Genomic DNA, 24,143 nt, shown 5'->3' on the forward strand with positions numbered 1-24,143 from the left:
AGGAATGAAGCAGAGAGAGAATCCATATGCAAGCACTTAATTTAATGAAACAAAACAGGAAAACCAGGGCAAACAATGGAACACAGAACTCAGGACAGAGACATGGAAACAGCTACAATGACCGACCAACAACAACTGTAGCACAGAGGTTTAAATACACAGGCAAACAAGCTAAACAAGATAACAAGGGGACGGGGCTAATTAGAAACACCTGGGAGACTAATAAACGAGAAAAACTACAAAGGACTACAAAACATGGCACAGGACAGGAAATGACAAAAATCCACACAAAACAAGGGGAACACAAGACAGGAATCATGGTAGACGCTTTTGACATTTCATCTACATCCAACGCACATGGCACCCTTTAGCGTCAATATGAGACGCAGATAGATATGGGCCAGAAGGCGCCTCCTAGCGGTCTAACCCTAACCCTACCCCAGACCTAAACCTACCCATAACCGAACAAAGCTATCTGCGTCTCATATTGACGCTAAAGGGTGCCATGTGCGTTGGATGTAGACGAAATGTCAAAAGCGTCAGTATATGACGCCCTAGGATGAGAATGCGTTGGATATTTATATGCATTTTATGTAAGTAGTCTGTTATACTGTTATGAATATCTCATTGATTTACATTACAAGCTATCAGAATTTCATCATACTTTTTTGGCCATATAATATAAAATCAGCAACTGCTCCAAACTGCATATTTTTTTACTCAGTTTTTTTTCCGTCCTCCAATGTGAGCTTCATATTCTCACTAAATCATTCTGCTGTATATAAGCCATAAAAGCCTGATGTATCAAATATGACGCTGAACAAAAAACATGCAATTTTTTATTATTTATTTTAATAATTTCTCTAAAAGCTCTGTTTATGATAATTAAAGCACATAAATGGGAAGATGAATTGCTTTTAGTAAAGGCACTGCAGAATAAATCAAGCATAAAGAATTACTCAATGTCTATGAGATTTTAGGATAATTTTCTGTTTCTGGAACAGAGTTCATCTTTTCAAGTTGTTTTGGTCTCTGGTGGCTCTCTGTCTTTTGTCATGATGAACTACGGAAATATCTCCTCTACAAATCGATCGTTTCAGGTTAGAAAGAATTAGATCTCTAAACTCTGGCACTAAGATAGTACTAGAGTACTTGTAAAGATCTTGATGATGATTGATCTTTGTTTACTCAGGCTGGCTATGACACAATAAACTCAACAAATTATTTTTCAATCCCTGTGGCTGATGCAAATAAGCTGTCCAACTCCAGCAATGTCAATGTGACAGGACGATGGGTATTCCGTGTTGATAGCGGGCCTAAGGAGGGTAACGTCACTGTTTAATATAAAGTATTTGATAAATAGCCATGAAATATAACATGCAAGAAAAATGTATGCATTACAAATCTTTAAACAGTCATAATGATACTATTGGGAATATTAGGAATATTCTACCCATATGGAGATGTAGAGGATAAGAAAAACCCACAGTCGGATGATGGAAGTTCTCCACCGATCCCCTTGCGGCAGCCATTTGTGTACTTTGGCCATGTATATGACAACATTTTTGTAAGAAGCATTCATTAATGACATTCATTAATATTTATTCCATATAGATGATGTTAATTGAAAATCCAGATAACATATTTTGATCCTACAGGTGAATAATAATGGAGACCTGACCTTTGATGAGCCATTTTACCAGTGGTATCCCTATTATTTTCCTGCATACTCGACTAGAGACATCATCGCTCCTCTGTGGACAGACATTGATAATAGGGGGAAAGGAAACATCTCTTATCGACAAGTAACAGATGGTCGTCTCTTGATTCGGGCTTCAAGAGACATAAACAAATGTTTTCCCAACTTGAACTTCTTTGCCTCATGGGTTTTTATCACTACATGGGATATGGTACCGTACTATGGAAACAGAGAGGCAGTAAGTATTTCAGTCACACTTTAGATTAGGGTCCAATTCTCACTATTAATTAACAATTAACTATGACTTTTCCCTCATTACACTCCTAATTACTGCTTATTAATGGTTAGTAAGGTAGTTGTTAAGTTTAGTTACTGGGTGATTAAGGGATGTAGAACATGGTCATGTAGAATAAGGCATTAATATGTGCTTTATAAGTACTAATAAACAGCCAATATCCTAGTAATGTGCATGCTAATAAGAAACTAGCTAATAGTATGAAACTTAAACTTAAGTGTTACTGGTTTTTCTTTCAATAAGCATGCACTTTTAAAACTTGAATGTTTATTCATCTCTCAATCATCATTGTTTTGTATTTCAAGTTTTACCCCATAAAAACTACAGAGATTTGATCATAAAATTAAGCATTTAAAATATCATCTTAATAAGACATAATTGGCAGATATAGAGTGACAACTGATATTTCAGCCCGTTCTCATCCCAAGGTGTCATATACTGACGCTGTTACGAAGAGGCAGGAATGAAGCAGAGAGAGAATCCATATGCAAGCACTTAATTTAATGAAACAAAACAGGAAAACCAGGGCAAACAATGAACACAGAACTCAGGACAGAGACATGGAAACAGCTACAACGACCGACCAACAACAACTGTAGCACAGAGGTTTAAATACACAGGCAAACAAGCTAAACAAGATAACAAGGGGACGGGGCTAATTAGAAACACCTGGGAGACTAATAAACGAGAAAAACTACAAAGGACTACAAAACATGGCACAGGACAGGAAATGACAAAAATCCACACAAAACAAGGGGAACACAAGACAGGAATCATGGTAGACGCTTTTGACATTTCATCTACATCCAACGCACATGGCACCCTTTAGCGTCAATATGAGACGCAGATAGATATGGGCCAGAAGGCGCCTCCTAGCGGTCTAACCCTAACCCTACCCCAGACCTAAACCTACCCATAACCGAACAAAGCTATCTGCGTCTCATATTGACGCTAAAGGGTGCCATGTGCGTTGGATGTAGACGAAATGTCAAAAGCGTCAGTATATGACGCCCTAGGATGAGAATGCGTTGGATATTTATATGCATTTTATGTAAGTAGTCTGTTATACTGTTATGAATATCTCATTGATTTACATTACAAGCTATCAGAATTTCATCATACTTTTTTGGCCATATAATATAAAATCAGCAACTGCTCCAAACTGCATATTTTTTTACTCAGTTTTTTTCCGTCCTCCAGTGTGAGCTTCATATTCTCACTAAATCATTCTGCTGTATATAAGCCATAAAAGCCTGATGTATCAAATATGACGCTGAACAAAAAACATGCAATTTTTTATTATTTATTTTAATAATTTCTCTAAAAGCTCTGTTTATGATAATTAAAGCACATAAATGGGAAGATGAATTGCTTTAAGTAAAGGCACTGCAGAATAAATCAAGCATAAAGAATTACTCAATGTCTATGAGATTTTAGGATAATTTTCTGTTTCTGGAACAGAGTTCATCTTTTCAAGTTGTTTTGGTCTCTGGTGGCTCTCTGTCTTTTGTCATGATGAACTACGGAAATATCTCCTCTACAAATCGATCGTTTCAGGTTAGAAAGAATTAGATCTCTAAACTCTGGCACTAAGATAGTACTAGAGTACTTGTAATGATCTTGATGATGATTGATCTTTGTTTACTCAGGCTGGCTATGACACAATAGACTCAACAAATTATTTTTCAATCCCTGTGGCTGATGCAAATAAGCTGTCCAACTCCAGCAATGTCAATGTGACAGGACGATGGGTATTCCGTGTTGATAGCGGGCCTAAGGAGGGTAACGTCACTGTTTAATATAAAGTATTTGATAAATAGCCATGAAATATAACATGCAAGAAAAATTTAGGCATTACAAATCTTTAAACAGTCATAATGATACTATTGGGAATATTAGGAATATTCTACCCATATGGAGATGTAGAGGATAAGAAAAACCCACAGTCGGATGATGGAAGTTCTCCACCGATCCCCTTGCGGCAGCCATTTGTGTACTTTGGCCATGTATATGACAACATTTTTGTAAGAAGCATTCATTAATGACATTCATTAATATTTATTCCATATAGATGATGTTAATTGAAAATCCAGATAACATATTTTGATCCTACAGGTGAATAATAATGGAGACCTGACCTTCGATGAGCCACTTTACCAGTGGGATCCCTATTATTTTCCTGCATACTCGACTAGAGACATCATCGCTCCTCTGTGGACAGACATTGATAATAGGGGGAAAGGAACCATCTCTTATCGACAAGTAACAGATGGTCATCTCTTGAATCGGGCTTCAAGAGACATAAACAAATGTTTTCCCAACTTGAACTTCTTTGCCTCATGGGTTTTTATCACTACATGGGATAAAGTACCGTACTATGGAAACAGAGAGGCAGTAAGTATTTCAGTCACACTTTAGATTAGGGTCCAATTCTCACTATTAATTAACAATTAACTATGACTTTTCCCTCATTACACTCCTAATTACTGCGTATTAATGGTTAGTAAGGTAGTTGTTAAGTTTAGGTATTGGATGATTAAGGGATGTAGAACATGGTCATGTAGAATAAGGCATTAATATGTGCTTTATAAGTACTAATAAACAGCCAATATTCTAGTAATGTGCATGCTAATAAGAAACTAGCTAATAGTATGAAACTTAAACTTAAGTGTTACCGGTTTTTCTTTCAATAAGCATGCACTTTTAAAACTTGAATGTTTATTCATCTCTCAATCATCATTGTTTTGTATTTCAAGTTTTACCTCATAAAAACTACAGAGATTTGATCATAAAATTAAGCATTTAAAATATCATCTTAATAAGACATAATTGGCAGATATAGAGTGACAACTGATATTTCAGCCCGTTCTCATCCCAAGGCGTCATATACTGACGCTGTTACGAAGAGGCAGGAATGAAGCAGAGAGAGAATCCATATGCAAGCACTTAATTTAATGAAACAAAACAGGAAAACCAGGGCAAACAATGGAACACAGAACTCAGGACAGAGACATGGAAACAGCTACAATGACCGACCAACAACAACTGTAGCACAGAGGTTTAAATACACAGGCAAACAAGCTAAACAAGATAACAAGGGGACGGGGCTAATTAGAAACACCTGGGAGACTAATAAACGAGAAAAACTACAAAGGACTACAAAACATGGCACAGGACAGGAAATGACAAAAATCCACACAAAACAAGGGGAACACAAGACAGGAATCATGGTAGACGCTTTTGACATTTCATCTACATCCAACGCACATGGCACCCTTTAGCGTCAATATGAGACGCAGATAGATATGGGCCAGAAGGCGCCTCCTAGCGGTCTAACCCTAACCCTACCCCAGACCTAAACCTACCCATAACCGAACAAAGCTATCTGCGTCTCATATTGACGCTAAAGGGTGCCATGTGCGTTGGATGTAGACGAAATGTCAAAAGCGTCAGTATATGACGCCCTAGGATGAGAATGCGTTGGATATTTATATGCATTTTATGTAAGTAGTCTGTTATACTGTTATGAATATCTCATTGATTTACATTACAAGCTATCAGAATTTCATCATACTTTTTTGGCCATATAATATAAAATCAGCAACTGCTCCAAACTGCATATTTTTTTACTCAGTTTTTTTCCGTCCTCCAATGTGAGCTTCATATTCTCACTAAATCATTCTGCTGTATATAAGCCATAAAAGCCTGATGTATCAAATATGACGCTGAACAAAAAACATGCAATTTTTTATTATTTATTTTAATAATTTCTCTAAAAGCTCTGTTTATGATAATTAAAGCACATAAATGGGAAGATGAATTGCTTTAAGTAAAGGCACTGCAGAATAAATCAAGCATAAAGAATTACTCAATGTCTATGAGATTTTAGGATAATTTTCTGTTTCTGGAACAGAGTTCATCTTTTCAAGTTGTTTTGGTCTCTGGTGGCTCTCTGTCTTTTGTCATGATGAACTACGGAAATATCTCCTCTACAAATCGATCGTTTCAGGTTAGAAAGAATTAGATCTCTAAACTCTGGCACTAAGATAGTACTAGAGTACTTGTAATGATCTTGATGATGATTGATCTTTGTTTACTCAGGCTGGCTATGACACAATAAACTCAACAAATTATTTTTCAATCCCTGTGGCTGATGCAAATAAGCTGTCCAACTCCAGCAATGTCAATGTGACAGGACGATGGGTATTCCGTGTTGATAGCGGGCCTAAGGAGGGTAACGTCACTGTTTAATATAAAGTATTTGATAAATAGCCATGAAATATAACATGCAAGAAAAATGTATGCATTACAAATCTTTAAACAGTCATAATGATACTATTGGGAATATTAGGAATATTCTACCCATATGGAGATGTAGAGGATAAGAAAAACCCACAGTCGGATGATGGAAGTTCTCCACCGATCCCCTTGCGGCAGCCGTTTGTGTACTTTGGCCTTGTATATGACAACATTTTTGTAAGAAGCATTCATTAATGACATTAATTAATATTTATTCCATATAGATGATGTTAATTGAAAATCCAGATAACATATTTTGATCCTACAGGTGAATAATAATGGAGACCTGACCTTTGATGAGCCATTTTACCAGTGGTATCCCTATTATTTTCCTGCATACTCGACTAGAGACATCATCGCTCCTCTGTGGACAGACATTGATAATAGGGGGAAAGGAACCATCTCTTATCGACAAGTAACAGATGGTCGTCTCTTGATTCGGGCTTCAAGAGACATAAACAAATGTTTTCCCAACTTGAACTTCTTTGCCTCATGGGTTTTTATCACTACATGGGATATGGTACCGTACTATGGAAACAGAGAGGCAGTAAGTATTTCAGTCACACTTTAGATTAGGGTCCAATTCTCACTATTAATTAACAATTAACTATGACTTTTCCCTCATTACACTCCTAATTACTGCTTATTAATGGTTAGTAAGGTAGTTGTTAAGTTTAGTTATTGGGTGATTAAGGGATGTAGAAAATGGTCATGTAGAATAAGGCATTAATATGTGCTTTATAAGTACTAATAAACAGCCAATATCCTAGTAATGTGCATGCTAATAAGAAACTAGCTAATAGTGTGAAACTTAAACTTAAGTGTTACCGGTTTTTCTTTCAATAAGCATGCACTTTTAAAACTTGAATGTTTATTCATCTCTCAATCATCATTGTTTTGTATTTCATGTTTTACCCCCATAAAAACTACAGAGATTTGATCATAAAATTAAGCATTTAAAATATCTTAATAAGACATAATTGGCAGATATAGAGTGACAACTGATATTTCAGCCCGTTCTCATCCCAAGGTGTCATATACTGACGCTGTTACGAAGAGGCAGGAATGAAGCAGAGAGAGAATCCATATGCAAGCACTTAATTTAATGAAACAAAACAGGAAAACCAGGGCAAACAATGGAACACAGAACTCAGGACAGAGACATTGAAACAGCTACAACGACCGACCAACAACAACTGTAGCACAGAGGTTTAAATACACAGGCAAACAAGCTAAACAAGATAACAAGGGGACGGGGCTAATTAGAAACACCTGGGAGACTAATAAACGAGAAAAACTACAAAGGACTACAAAACATGGCACAGGACAGGAAATAACAAAAATCCACACAAAACAAGGGGAACACAAGACAGGAATCATGGTAGACACTTTTGACATTTCATCTACATCCAACGCACATGGCACCCTTTAGCGTCAATATGAGACGCAGATAGATATGGGCCAGAAGGCGCCTCCTAGCGGTCTAACCCTAACCCTACCCCAGACCTAAACCTACCCATAACCGAACAAAGCTATCTGCGTCTCATATTGACGCTAAAGGGTGCCATGTGCGTTGGATGTAGACGAAATGTCAAAAGCGTCAGTATATGACGCCCTAGGATGAGAATGCGTTGGATATTTATATGCATTTTATGTAAGTAGTCTGTTATACTGTTATGAATATCTCATTGATTTACATTACAAGCTATCAGAATTTCATCATACTTTTTTGGCCATATAATATAAAATCAGCAACTGCTCCAAACTGCATATTTTTTTACTCAGTTTTTTTCCGTCCTCCAATGTGAGCTTCATATTCTCACTAAATCATTCTGCTGTATATAAGCCATAAAAGCCTGATGTATCAAATATGACGCTGAACAAAAAACATGCAATTTTTTATTATTTATTTTAATAATTTCTCTAAAAGCTCTGTTTATGATAATTAAAGCACATAAATGGGAAGATGAATTGCTTTAAGTAAAGGCACTGCAGAATAAATCAAGCATAAAGAATTACTCAATGTCTATGAGATTTTAGGATAATTTTCTGTTTCTGGAACAGAGTTCATCTTTTCAAGTTGTTTTGGTCTCTGGTGGCTCTCTGTCTTTTGTCATGATGAACTACGGAAATATCTCCTCTACAAATCGATCGTTTCAGGTTAGAAAGAATTAGATCTCTAAACTCTGGCACTAAGATAGTACTAGAGTACTTGTAATGATCTTGATGATGATTGATCTTTGTTTACTCAGGCTGGCTATGACACAATAAACTCAACAAATTATTTTTCAATCCCTGTGGCTGATGCAAATAAGCTGTCCAACTCCAGCAATGTCAATGTGACAGGACGATGGGTATTCCGTGTTGATAGCGGGCCTAAGGAGGGTAACGTCACTGTTTAATATAAAGTATTTGATAAATAGCCATGAAATATAACATGCAAGAAAAATGTATGCATTACAAATCTTTAAACAGTCATAATGATACTATTGGGAATATTAGGAATATTCTACCCATATGGAGATGTAGAGGATAAGAAAAACCCACAGTCGGATGATGGAAGTTCTCCACCGATCCCCTTGCGGCAGCAATTTGTGTACTTTGGCCATGTATATGACAAGATATTTGTAAGAAGCATTCATTAATGACATTCATTAATATTTATTCCATATAGATGATGTTAATTGATAATCCAGATAACATATTTTGATCCTACAGGTGAATAATAATGGAGACCTGACCTTTGATGAGCCATTTTACCAGTGGTATCCCTATTATTTTCCTGCATACTCGACTAGAGACATCATCGCTCCTCTGTGGACAGACATTGATACTAGGGGGAAAGGAAACATCTCTTATCGACAAGTAACAGATGGTCGTCTCTTGAATCGGGCTTCAAGAGACATAAACAAATGTTTTCCCAACTTGAACTTCTTTGCCTCATGGGTTTTTATCACTACATGGGATAAAGTACCGTACTATGGAAACAGAGAGGCAGTAAGTATTTCAGTCACACTTTAGATTAGGGTCCAATTCTCACTATTAATTAACAATTAACTATGACTTTTCCCTCATTACACTCCTAATTACTGCTTATTAATGGTTAGTAAGGTAGTTGTTAAGTTTAGGTATTGGATGATTAAGGGATGTAGAACATGGTCATGTAGAATAAGGCATTAATATGTGCTTTATAAGTACTAATAAACAGCCAATATCCTAGTAATGTGCATGCTAATAAGAAACTAGCTAATAGTGTGAAACTTAAACTTAAGTGTTACCGGTTTTTCTTTCAATAAGCATGCACTTTTAAAACTTGAATGTTTATTCATCTCTCAATCATCATTGTTTTGTATTTCATGTTTTACCCCCATAAAAACTACAGAGATTTGATCATAAAATTAAGCATTTAAAATATCTTAATAAGACATAATTGGCAGATATAGAGTGACAACTGATATTTCAGCCCGTTCTCATCCCAAGGTGTCATATACTGACGCTGTTACGAAGAGGCAGGAATGAAGCAGAGAGAGAATCCATATGCAAGCACTTAATTTAATGAAACAAAACAGGAAAACCAGGGCAAACAATGGAACACAGAACTCAGGACAGAGACATTGAAACAGCTACAACGACCGACCAACAACAACTGTAGCACAGAGGTTTAAATACACAGGCAAACAAGCTAAACAAGATAACAAGGGGACGGGGCTAATTAGAAACACCTGGGAGACTAATAAACGAGAAAAACTACAAAGGACTACAAAACATGGCACAGGACAGGAAATAACAAAAATCCACACAAAACAAGGGGAACACAAGACAGGAATCATGACATAGCCCCCCACTTAACGAGCGTATTCCAGACGCTCCTCAGCAAAACAGTCCAGGAGGGTGGTGGAGTGGAGGCGGACCTAGGGGCGGGATGGAGGGCCAGGCCCGTGGAGCAGAAGAGGACCTGGAGATTGCGGCAAGACGGGAGACCAGGGTGGAGCAGGCAGTGCAGGCGACCAGGGCGGAGCAGGCAGTGCAGACGACCAGGGCGGAGCAGGCTGTGCAGGTGACTAGGGCGGAGACAACCCTTCAGGCGGCCAAGGAGGAGACGAACCTTCAGGAGGCCAGGGCGGAGACGACCCTTCAGGCGGCCATGGCGGAGACGACCTTTCAGGCGGCCAGGGAGGAGACAACACTTCAGGCGGCCAAGGAGGAGACGAACCTTCAGGAGGCCATGGCGGAGACGACCCTTCAGGCGGCCAATGCGGAGACGACCCTTCAGGCGGCCAGGGAAGAGACGAACTTGCAGACGGTTCAGGAGGCCAGGGAGGAGATGACCCTTCAGGTGGCCATGGCACAGGAACAGACACCGGTTCAGGAACAGACACCGTGGCAGCGGCTATCTCTGCTGAGGGCTCAGGTTCAGGTGTGTCGGCAGCCATCTCTGCTGAGGGCTCAGGTTCAGGTGTGTCGGCAGCCATCTCTGCTGAGGACTCAGGCGACGTGGCAGCGGCCATCTCGTCCGGAGACACTGGCTCAGCGGCGGCCCTCTTGTCCGAAGACACTGGCTCGGCGGAGACCATCTTGTCCTGAGACACTGGATCGGCGGCGACCATCTTGTCCTGAGACACTGGCTCGGCGGAGACCATCTTGTCCTGAGACACTGGCTCGGTGGCAGCCATCTTGTCCGGAGACACTGGCTCGGCGGAGACCATCTTGTCCTGAGACACTGGATCGGCGGCGACCATCTTGTCCGGAGACACTGGCTCGGCGGTGGCCATCTTGTCCAGGGAGACACTGGCTCGGCGGTGGCCATCTTGTCCGGAGACACTGGCTCGGCGGCGGCCATCTTGTCCGGAGACACTGGCTCGGCAGCGGCCATCTTGTCTGGAGACACTGGCTCGGCGGGCGTGACGTGAACAGTCTCTGAATCGGCAGATGTGATGTGAACAGTCTCTGGATCGGCAGACGTGACGTGAACGGTCTCTGGATCGGCAGACGTGACATGAACGGTCTCTGCAGACGTGACGTGAACGGTCTCTGGATCGGCAGACGTGACGTGAACAGTCTCTGGATCGGCAGACGTGACGTGAAGAGACTCAGGCTTTGCAGGCATGACACGAAGAGACTCAGGAAACGTGGAGGCGGCCATCCTGGGAACCAGAATCAAGCGTGGCCACCTACTTGGCTGGAGATTCCCCCTTAATGCTGCTGGATTCATCATGTGGTCGGTCGTTCTGTTACGAAGAGGCAGGAATGAAGCAGAGAGAGAATCCATATGCAAGCACTTAATTTAATGAAACAAAACAGGAAAACCAGGGCAAACAATGGAACACAGAACTCAGGACAGAGACATGGAAACAGCTACAATGACCGACCAACAACAACTGTAGCACAGAGGTTTAAATACACAGGCAAACAAGCTAAACAAGATAACAAGGGGACGGGACTAATTAGAAACACCTGGGAGACTAATAAACGAGAAAAACTACAAAGGACTACAAAACATGGCACAGGACAGGAAATAACAAAAATCCACACAAAACAAGGGGAACACAAGACAGGAATCATGATAGACGCTTTTGACATTTCATCTACATCCAACGCACATGGCACCCTTTAGCGTCAATATGAGACGCAGATAGATATGGGCCAGAAGGCGCCTCCTAGCGGTCTAACCCTAACCCTACCCCAGACCTAAACCTACCCATAACCGAACAAAGCTATCTGCGTCTCATATTGACGCTAAAGGGTGCCATGTGCGTTGGATGTAGACGAAATGTCAAAAGCGTCAGTATATGACGCCCTAGGATGAGAATGCGTTGGATATTTATATGCATTTTATGTAAGTAGTCTGTTATACTGTTATGAATATCTCATTGATTTACATTACAAGCTATCAGAATTTCATCAAACTTTTTTGGCCATATAATATAAAATCAGCAGCTGCTCCAAACTGCATATTTTTTTACTCAGTTTTTTTCCGTCCTCCAGTGTGAGCTTCATATTCTCACTAAATCATTCTGCTGTATATAAGCCATAAAGTCAAGTCAAGTCAAGTCATCTTCATTTATATAGTGCTTTTAACAATGTAGATTTACAGAGACAAACGTATAATTTGAGGTAACAGAGATTGTTTTGGCTTTATAGCGGTTCTTTAATAAAGTTATTTTCCAGCTAAAGTTAGTTTTGATTGATTCGCTTCCGTCACAACAATCATTTGTTGTTAAATTAGGGGCCGCTAAGACGACACCATTCTCTCTACACAGACTTTAAACGCGAACCTGTGAGAAACGCTGATGGCGGTCACATGCGCATAAAGAATTGGTTCTATAGTTATGTGCGTTTGAATATATGTGCGCAGGTTTGGAATTCCCTACAAACCAAGCCTAAACAAAGTACTGGTGTTTCCTTATAATTTTGATACAGAATTTTATTTTATTTTATCAATTCGGGGTAGATACGCGAATTGAGTTTCCCGACGACGCTTTATCTGTAGAGTGGTAAAGGGATCCTCCATAGGGAGAGACTAGTTGGCACTTCAGCACTGCGTGATAAAAGCCTGATGTATCAAATATGACGCTGAACAAAAAACATGCAATTTTTTATTATTTATTTGAATAATTTCTCTAAAAGCTCTGTTTATGATAATTAAAGCACATAAATGGGAAGATGAATTGCTTTAAGTAAAGGCACTGCAGAATAAATCAAGCATAAAGAATTACTCAATGTTTATGAGATTTTAGGATAATTTTCTGTTTCTGGAACAGAGTTCATCTTTTCAAGTTGTTTTGGTCTCTGGTGGCTCTCTGTCTTTTGTCATGATGAACTACGGAAATATCTCCTCTACAAATCGATCGTTTCAGGTTAGAAAGAATTAGATCTCTAAACTCTGGCACTAAGATAGTACTAGAGTACTTGTAAAGATCTTGATGATGATTGATCTTTGTTTACTCAGGCTGGCTATGACACAATAGACTCAACAAATTATTTTTCAATCCCTGTGGCTGATGCAAATAAGCTGTCCAACTCCAGCAATGTCAATGTGACAGGACGATGGGTATTCCGTGTTGATAGCGGGCCTAAGGAGGGTAACGTCACTGTTTAATATAAAGTATTTGATAAATAGCCATGAAATATAACATGCAAGAAAAATGTATGCATTACAAATCTTTAAACAGTCATAATGATACTATTGGGAATATTAGGAATATTCTACCCATATGGAGATGTAGAGGATAAGAAAAACCCACAGTCGGATGATGGAAGTTCTCCACCGATCCCCTTGCGGCAGCCATTTGTGTACTTTGGCCATGTATATGACAACATTTTTGTAAGAAGCATTCATTAATGACATTCATTAATATTTATTCCATATAGATGATGTTAATTGAAAATCCAGATAACATATTTTGATCCTATAGGTGAATAATAATGGAGACCTGACCTTTGATAAGCCACTTTACCAGTGGGATCCCTATTATTTTCCTGCATACTCGACTAGAGACATCATCGCTCCTCTGTGGACAGACATTGATAATAGGGGGAAAGGAAACATCTCTTATCGACAAGTAACAGATGGTCGTCTCTTGAATCGGGCTTCAAGAGACATAAACAAATGTTTTCCCAACTTGAACTTCTTTGCCTCATGGGTTTTTATTGCTACATGGGATAAAGTACCGTACTATGGAAACAGAGAGGCAGTAAGTTTTTCAGTCACACTTTAGATTAGGGTCCAATTCTCACTATTAATTAACAATTAACTATGACTTTTCCCTCATTAAACTCCTAATTACTGCTTATTAATGGTTAGATAGGTAGTTGTTAAGTTTAGGTATTGGATGATTAAGGGATGTAGAACATGGTCATGTAGAATAAGGCATTAATATGTGCTTTATAAGTACTAATAAACAGACAATATCCTAGTAATGTGCATGCTAATAAGAAACTAGCTAATAGTGTGAAACTTAAACTTAAGTGTTACTGGTTTTTCTTTCAATAAGCATGCACTTTTAAAACTTGAATGTTTATTCCTCTCTCAATCATCATTGTTTTGTATTTCATGTTTTATCCCCATAAAAACTACAGAGATTTGATCATAAAATTAAGCATTTAAAATATCATCTTAATAAGACATAATTGGCAGATATACAGTGACAACTGATATTTATATGCATTTTATGTAAGTAGTCTGTTATACTGTTATGAATATCTCATTGATTTACATTACAAGCTATCAGAATTTCAGCATACTTTTTTGGCCATATAATATAAAATCAGCAACTGCTCCAAACTGCATATTTTTTTGCTCAGTTTTTTTCCCTCCTCCAGTGTGAGCTTCATATTCTCACTAAATCATTCTGCTGTATATAAGCCATAAAAGCCTGATGTATCAAATATGACGCTGAACAAAAAACATGCAATTTTTCATTATTTATTTTAATAATTTCTCTAAAAGCTCTGTTTATGATAATTAAAGCACATAAATGGGAAGATGAATTGCTTTTAGTAAAGGCACTGCAGAATAAATCAAGCATAAAGAATTACTCAATGTCTATGAGATTTTAGGATAATTTTCTGTTTCTGGAACAGAGTTCATCTTTTCAAGTTGTTTTGGTCTCTGGTGGCTCTCTGTCTTTTGTCATGATGAACTACGGAAATATCTCCTCTACAAATCGATCGTTTCAGGTTAGAAAGAATTAGATCTCTAAACTCTGGCACTAAGATAGTACTAGAGTACTTGTAAAGATCTTGATGATGATTGATCTTTGTTTTATCAGGCTGGCTATGACACAATAGACTCAACAAATTATTTTTCAATCCCTGTGGCTGATGCAAATAAGCTGTCCAACTCCAGCAATGTCAATGTGACAGGACGATGGGTATTCCGTGTTGATAGCGGGCCTAAGGAGGGTAACGTCACTGTTTAATATAAAGTATTTGATAAATAGCCATGAAATATAACATGCAAGAAAAATGTATGCATTACAAATCTTTAAACAGTCATAATGATACTATTGGGAATATTAGGAATATTCTACCCATATGGAGATGTAGAGGATAAGAAAAACCCACAGTCGGATGATGGAAGTTCTCCACCGATCCCCTTGCGGCAGCCATTTGTGTACTTTGGCCATGTATATGACAACATTTTTGTAAGAAGCATTCATTAATGACATTCATTAATATTTATTCCATATAGATGATGTTAATTGAAAATCCAGATAACATATTTTGATCCTACAGGTGAATAATAATGGAGACCTGACCTTTGATAAGCCACTTTACCAGTGGGATCCCTATTATTTTCCTGCATACTCGACTAGAGACATCATCGCTCCTCTGTGGACAGACATTGATAATAGGGGGAAAGGAAACATCTCTTATCGACAAGTAACAGATGGTCGTCTCTTGAATCGGGCTTCAAGAGACATAAACAAATGTTTTCCCAACTTGAACTTCTTTGCCTCATGGGTTTTTATCACTACATGGGATAAAGTACCGTACTATGGAAACAGAGAGGCAGTAAGTTTTTCAGTCACACTTTAGATTAGGGTCCAATTCTCACTATTAATTAACAATTAACTATGACTTTTCCCTCATTACACTCCTAATTACTGCTTATTAATGGTTAGATAGGTAGTTGTTAAGTTTAGTTATTGGGTGATTAAGGGATGTAGAACATGGTCATGTAGAATAAGGCATTAATATGTGCTTTATAAGTACTAATAAACAGCCAATATCCTAGTAATGTGCATGCTAATAAGAAACTAGCTAATAGTATGAAACTTAAACTTAAGTGTTACCGGTTTTTCTTTTAATAAGCATGCACTTTTAAAACTTGAATGTTTATTCATCTCTCAATCATCATTGTTTTGTATTTCAAGTTTTACCCCATAAAAACTACAGAGATTTGATCATAAAATTAAGCATTTAAAATATTGTCTTAATAAGACATAATTGGCAGATATAGAGTGACAACTGATAATTATATGCATTTTATGTAAGTAGTCTGTTATACTGTTATGAATATCTCATTGATTTACATTACAAGCTATCAGAATTTCATCATACTTTTTTGGCCATATAATATAAAATCAGCAACTGCTCCAAACTGCATATTTTTTACTCAGTTTTTTTCCCTCCTCCAGTGTGAGCTTCATATTCTCACTAAATCATTCTGCTGTATATAAGCCATAAAAGCCTGATGTATCAAATATGACGCTGAACAAAAAACATGCAATTTTTTATTATTTATTTGAATAATTTCTCTAAAAGCTCTGTTTATGATAATTAAAGCACATAAATGGGAAGATGAATTGCTTTAAGTAAAGGCACTGCAGAATAAATCAAGCATAAAGAATTACTCAATGTCTATGAGATTTTAGGATAATTTTCTGTTTCTGGAACAGAGTTCATCTTTTCAAGTTGTTTTGGTCTCTGGTGGCTCTCTGTCTTTTGTCATGATGAACTACGGAAATATCTCCTCTACAAATCGATCGTTTCAGGTTAGAAAGAATTAGATCTCTAAACTCTGGCACTAAGATAGTACTAGAGTACTTGTAAAGATCTTGATGATGATTGATCTTTGTTTACTCAGGCTGGCTATGACACAATAGACTCAACAAATTATTTTTCAATCCCTGTGGCTGATGCAAATAAGCTGTCCAACTCCAGCAATGTCAATGTGACAGGACGATGGGTATTCCGTGTTGATAGCGGGCCTAAGGAGGGTAACGTCACTGTTTAATATAAAGTATTTGATAAATAGCCATGAAATATAACATGCAAGAAAAATGTATGCATTACAAATCTTTAAACAGTCATAATGATACTATTGGGAATATTAGGAATATTCTACCCATATGGAGATGTAGAGGATAAGAAAAACCCACAGTCGGATGATGGAAGTTCTCCACCGATCCCCTTGCGGCAGCCATTTGTGTACTTTGGCCATGTATATGACAACATTTTTGTAAGAAGAATTCATTAATAACATTCGTTAATATATATTCCACATATATGATGTTACTTGAAAATCCATATAACATATTTTGATCCTACAGGTGAATAATAATGGAGACCTGACCTTCAATGAGCCACTTTACCAATCTTATCCCTATTATTTTCCTGCATACTCGACTAGAGACATCATCGCTCCACTGTGGACAGACATTGACATTACAGATAAAGGAACCATCTCTTATCGACAAGTAACAGATGGTCATCTCTTGAATCGGGCTAAAAGAGACATAAACAAAAACTTTCCTAACTTGAACTTCTTTGCCTCGTGGATTTTTATTGCTACATGGGATAAAGTACCGTACTATGGAATGAAAGAGGCAGTAAGTTTTTCTCTCAGTTGTCATGCACATTTATTGCTTAATATTTATATTGAACTGAAATTCATGGCATATCCAGAATGATGCTTGTATAAATGAGGAACTTCTGGTTTCTTCCAGGAGTCGACCTTCCAGGTGGTTTTGGTTTCTGGCAAAAACCTGTCGTTTACACTCATGCATTATGGTCATATCACCTCCACCTCAGCTGTAGTGGTAAAGCAGTTTGGAAAATGTGCTAATAGTTGATCTTTTGTAATGTGAAATGTTTTTGAATGTGAATTTTGAGTTTTTTTCTTTGTGTTTTCTTCATTAACAGTCTGGATATGACACAAATTACTCAACTAATTTCTTTTCAATTCCTGTTTCTGACATCACAAACCTGCCATACACAAGCAATGTCAATGTCACTGGTAGATGGGTATTTCGTGTTGACAATTCATCAGAAAGAAATGGTACATATTTACCATTTTTCCTCAAATTCAGATGTCTAATTATATAATTGTTGATTCAAAACATATGCATTTGTTTGTTTCTTTAAATAGTGTGTGTAACAGAGTTGCTATATAATAATCTTATATATATACCTATATAAGCCGTATAGGTATGTAACATCTGCCTCTGTTCTGCTTTGCAGGATTTTGCTACAGAACTAACCCTCAAGGTAAATTAATTTCACATCAACAATTTGGTTTCTAGATAAATATAGTCAAATAATTGATAACTCTGTCTTTGGTGAAATCATTGTGCAAATGACATATCTATAGCAGAATGTACATTCAATCTGGCTTGTGCCCCCTCCGATTTCTGAGGCAGCTGGATTTTGAATGCAACTTCCAAAACAATCAAAACATTTTTTTTTTTTTTTTACCTTTAATCAATTAAATAAATATTGTAGGTGAAATATATCAATGCTGAAAATTAATCACCTTTTTGTGAAATTCGCTATTTTTTACAGATATTTTCAGATATTTAGTATATATATATATTTAAAGTAATCTAATGTGAAGGTGCCTTTTGCTTGGCTTCTTGAATATGGCTGTTACAAACTGCTCTGAGACACGAGGGTAGAGGATCCAAATGCAGCTTTATTAAAGGGGTTATCCAATCGTAATCCAACAAGCAGAGGGTCAAGCACAGGAAGACAGTCCAAACAAACAAACAAACCAAACCAAACAAAACCAAACAAAACAAAACAAAACCAAACAAAACAAAACAAAACAAAACAAAACCAAACAAAACAAAACAAAACAAAACAAAACAAAACAAAACAAAACAAAACAAAACAAAACAAGCAGGGGTCAGAGGCACAAGAGTAATCCACAGGACAGGAAAGAAATCCAAAAAACCAAGAGACAAGAGACAAGAAAACCAGGGAAAACGCTCAGAAGTGCAGTGCAACAACATACAAAACTTCGCAGTGAGTGAAGGGGTGAACCAGGCTCATATGGGGTGAACTAAACAAGAAGATGAGATACAGGTGAATGTGTTAATGAGTGCTGATGAGTCCAGGTAGAGAATGATGGGAGATGTAGTCTGTGAGTGAACATGAGAGTCTGGTGTGGAGTGCCCTCTGGTGGCTCTCAAGGGCACTCCAGCTGGTGACCGTTACAATGGCAGCATAGACTCGGGAATTAAAAATATTGATCAATATTTTAAAGATAACTTGTTAATCATGCTTTTTTTTCTTTTTCGTTTTTTTTGAGAATTTTGCTTGAGTAATTACATAAAATGTAGAAATTTAATTAGGATTTAAACGTGGGTCCCCTTTAACAAATGAGGTGCATGACGCCGTATGCTGCAGTACTGCTGGAGAAGTTCTTGAGTTATACAACATTATGTTTTGTTTGCAGCCTCAGATGATCCTCCCAGTGCTCAGGTGTGTGGAAGAACCACATTTAGCAGCAGCAGGATAGTAGGAGGTCAGAACGCTTCAGCTGGACGCTGGCCGTGGCAGGTTAGCCTTCTTCTGAACGGCAGACACTTCTGTGGAGGTTCTCTCATCAACAAAGAGTGGGTGCTGACCGCTGCCCACTGTGTTGATAGGTAAACTCATTCAACTAAATGCTTCAGCTTTCATGGATGCTTTGAGTAGATTATAGGGGTGAAACAGTACACAGAAATCACGTTTCAGTATGAACCTCGGCTTTGGGGTGCATACGAGTTTGGTACAACAACAAAAAAGCAACAAACCCCCCACATTTTTGTACATTTATTTTGAACAGACAGTAGTGCAAATTACAGTTTGTTTAATCCCCCCCTGAGATATTTGCTACAGTACAGCCTTTTTTAGTATATTAAAGGGATAGTTCACCCAAAAATGAAAATTAGCCCATGATTTACTTGGTGAACTTTGTGAGTACCTTCAGAGCATGGTGCTGAAGAAACATACTGGGTTTTCCATAACGATATGCCATTGCGTTCATTAACTATAATCTGGCTCAGACACTTTGTCACAGCCATTTCTTGGCATGCACTCCCCTCAGCATGGCAGCGTGGGTATCTCATTCCCCAATAGTGTCTCAGGATGCAGTGTGAGTTCCCTTTCGAAAGGTAACGTCTCGGGTTACGACTGTAACCCTGGTTCCCTGAGAACAGGGAACGAGACAGTGCGTCTCTTTGCCATGCTTCTGGGCTGCCTGCACAGTCCCTTCAGATGAGGAAGTGGATGACATGTTCTCTAGGCGCCCTCTTATACTTCCTGGTCACACTAGTAGTGACGTCATGGCTGTCACCGGCCAATACAATTGCCGTGATTAAACAAGTGCTTCAGACATCAGTCATGCTGAAGCGTTCCCCAATAGTGTCTCAGGACGTAGTGTCTCGTTCCCTGTGCTCAGGGAACCAGGGTTACAGTTGTAAAATTTTCTTCATAGATCTACATATTTTTTTAAGACATGGTTATGGGTAGGTTTAGAGGTAGGAGTGGGATTATTAGCTCAGAATATCTTTTTAATTCTAGATTGTTACTAAAAGTGTCATTCTCCTACACATTTCTCTCCATTAAATTTTATATAATCTTTTTATATCCTCTAAAATGTTATGGTTTGGTTTGGGGGAAGGGAACAATTTATTATTACCAAATTTTTTTTTACCAAAAATGGTAAAAGGTCAATTATACAAATATTTATGATATAAAAGGTTTGTAAATATTTTACGTTTTGTATCTGTAAATGTAAATGTAACTTTAATACCTTGTTTAATTAATACCTATGTATTATTGATGAGACCAGGCTGCATACTGTATATTGATATTCAAATTTCTAAGGCCTCTAAATTGTAAACATGATCAAAACTTCATGATCAAAACTGAAAATTCATTTGTACACAATCTACTACATGGCTTTTGTTCTTCTTCTTTTATTAAGTAAAATGCCTTTTGGGGTTATTATAAAAACGGCCACCTTCAGCTCGAGGTTCACGTGTCTTTTTGGTGTAAAATCTTTACTGATTTTTATAAAGTGTGTGTAAGAATAACTTTTTTTATTGTTAGCAATATCTCCAGATGTGCATTTACTGCGCTGAAACTACTTAGATTTACTTTATCTATATTTATTTATTTATTTATTTATTATAAATCTTGATAAATGTGAGTATCGAATCTGATGCATAAGTCTTTTGTAGCCTCAATAATCTCAAACATCATTATTTTGCATTACATTATGTTTTAAAACTACAGAGCTAAGCATTTAGCTTTTAGCATTGAGCACATAAAACTAAGCATTTAAATATCACTAAGACATATTATTGGCACGTTTGGCAGATATAGAGATATATACAGATATAAACTGATATTTATGCATTTTATGTAAGTAATCTGTTAAAGATCTCATTGATGATTTACATCACATGCTATATCAGAGTTTCATCTTACTTTTTGGCCAAATAATTGCCTATTGCCATATAAATATATTGTCTAAAGGCTCGATTGAACTGTTCCATTTATTTAAAAAAAAATAGATTTATAATATTTCATATGACAGGCTTTACAAGGTTGCAACTCTTCTTGACTTATTTTTCTGTCTATTTCTTTAACTTCCTCAGTATTTCCATCTTTTCTTTAAATGTGGTTTTGGGGCGTCAGACCCAGAGAGGCTTCAACCCCAAAGTTTTTAGAAATGTGAGGAAAATCATCAAACATCCCAGTTACAACTATCTTACGAATGACAATGATATCGCTCTGCTCAAACTGAAATCTCCCGTCACCTTCACTGACTACATCAGACCCGTGTGTCTAGCAGCTGATCACAGTGTGTTTAACAACGGCACAGACAGCTGGATCACTGGATGGGGAGACATTAGTGAAGGAGGTGAGAATTCATTCCTGTTTAACTTAGTTACATTAAACTCAACATGAAACGCTTTTCACAAACCCATTCAAAACAGGATAGAGTAACAGGATTCTCATGTCTCCTACAGTGTCCCTCCCGTCCCCAAATGTTCTTCAGGAAGTGGAGGTTCCTATAATTGGTAATAGACAGTGCAACTGTCTCTATGGAGTTGGAAGTATAACAGAAAACATGATCTGTGCTGGTCTACTGGAAGGAGGCAAGGACTCATGTCAGGTACACAAACCCTGTTCAACTCACTTAGTGTCACAAGGTAAAAAATGAGTGCTTCAAAATGAGAAATAAACAATTAGGCTTTCTGAAATTTTAAGGTTCATATCCAATCTGTGAAAGATTTTTTTGAGCCACTCTGTTATCAGTAATTGTAATGATTATTTATGAAATTATACTATAAATATGAACTAAAACCGCCAGTAGGTGGTGACAAGTTTTAATGAACAAGTCCTTGAGCCTCAGACAAAGTCCCTTTCAAGGAATGTTTATTCACTTGGTGGCCATATTTGCAATGCTTCTGGGCAGTTATTTCTTTTTCATTTGTGCTGCTTCATGTTTTTTCTGGATTCCTTGATTAATAGAAAGTTCAAAAGAGCAGCATTTATTTGAAATAGAATTCTTTGGGAACATTATAAATATCTTTACTGTCAATTTTGATCAATTTAATGCATCCTTGCTGAATGAAAGTATTTATTTCATTAAATAAATCTTACTGACCCCAAACTCTTGAACAGTGTATGTCTCTTTCTAAAATGATTGCATTGATTTGTATTTTCAGGGGGATGGAGGAGGTCCGATGGTGAGCACGCAGAGCTCTGTATGGGTCCAGTCCGGTGTCGTTAGCTTTGGGATTGGCTGTGCTCGACCTGAATATCCCGGTGTTTACACCAGAGTATCCCGCTATCAGGAATGGATCACATCCTTTATGTGCAGCGATCCTCCAGGTTTTGTGCAGTTTACCTCCGCTGGAATAGATTCTGACCACAATTACACCTGTCCTGGTCCTACTCCTACTTCTCCAGCTACTTCTCCAGCTACTTCTCCTCCTATTCTCATCCTACTTCTCCTCCTACTTCTCTCCCTTCTTCTACAATAGTTAAAGAAACTAAAATTCCATATTCTGCAACATCTCTTCCACAAAACTCTTCGCTATCATTTTTTCTAGTGCTTATGGCAATACTTTTCTTATTTTATTTGTAAAGATACACTACTAAAGATAAACTCAAAAGATTGGGGATTATAAGGTTGCTTTTTTCCCTGGCAAGAATGCATCACATGCTTTTCAAATGTTCTTTTAATTTTTCTATTCATCAAAGAACGGCTGCTTGAAAATTCAGCTTTCCATCACAGGAACAATTTACATTTAAAAAAATATCACAATAGAAAGCAATTGATTTATTCTATATCCTGTATCCCATCAACTTCTATATACTGGGTTATGATAATTTGTTATATTTTATTGCTATGAATATAAATATGCATGATGGATGTTGTTTAACAAATTACAAAATTATATTTGTTTTACTGGGTTTTGATGTGGCAATATAATTTGTCACAGTCAGTTTTGTATTCTGTTGATGCTTTTCTACATATGACATCACATATCAATGTCATTTCAGTTGATTAAGTGTTTTTATCTATTTTTAAGAAAGCACAGTTGTTCTGTTAGACTGACTTCTGGATGGTCTGATAGACTTTTGTTGCATTGTGGCATGAAATTATCTTTATTATCTTTTTCTTTAGTCTGAATCCTTTCATTGGGTGAAAATATTAAATACAATTTGTAATACACTTTTTAGAAATAGTAATTTCATTGTGGTTATGGTGGTATACTGCCTATAACAGGCATTATTTCTTTTTTTGTAAAGTGAATGTATCGTTATTCAATAATTGCCTACATAAATAAATAAATTGGAAGTCTTTAGAAAATGCAAAGAAAGATTCCTCTGCTGGGTTTCTTTACTGTGGGACAATCATCAATTTTCTTCCTCAACTCAATGCATGTCGTCTGGCTTTTGAGTGAAGTTACTGACTTGCACTGCCTTCACTTCTCATTTTAAATAGTTCCCCTCACACTTCCTGGGGTTTTCTACGATGTTGATGTTCCAGTAATTGTTAAATGTCTGCTGAAAAGTGGAGACCATATACATGTTCAGCAAACCTGTTTGAAAGCACTC

General features: G+C 37.5%; 1 protein-coding gene across 1 annotated transcript; it reads left to right on the forward strand.

Moving 5' to 3' along the window:
* Positions 1-3,871: 3,871 nt before the first annotated feature.
* On the forward strand, positions 3,872-23,899 carry LOC307147414 (uncharacterized protein; the record flags this gene model as incomplete). Its single annotated transcript, XM_079852147.1, has 27 exons — positions 3,872-4,018; positions 4,110-4,256; positions 6,096-6,228; positions 6,346-6,470; positions 6,562-6,708; positions 8,546-8,678; positions 8,796-8,920; positions 9,012-9,290; positions 13,055-13,150; positions 13,243-13,375; positions 13,493-13,617; positions 13,709-13,987; positions 14,877-14,972; positions 15,065-15,197; positions 15,315-15,439; positions 15,531-15,809; positions 16,697-16,792; positions 16,885-17,017; positions 17,135-17,259; positions 17,351-17,629; positions 17,747-17,839; positions 17,943-18,078; positions 18,261-18,287; positions 19,477-19,669; positions 21,668-21,933; positions 22,043-22,188; positions 22,745-23,899. The coding sequence occupies 27 exons, from the start codon at positions 3,872-3,874 to the stop codon at positions 23,060-23,062; spliced, it is 4,314 nt and encodes a 1,437-aa protein (XP_079708273.1). The 3' UTR covers positions 23,063-23,899.
* Positions 23,900-24,143: the final 244 nt, after the last annotated feature.

Source organism: Squalius cephalus, assembly GCF_949319135.1.
Source record: "Squalius cephalus genome assembly, chromosome: 19".
Taxonomy (NCBI): Eukaryota; Metazoa; Chordata; class Actinopteri; order Cypriniformes; family Leuciscidae; genus Squalius; species Squalius cephalus.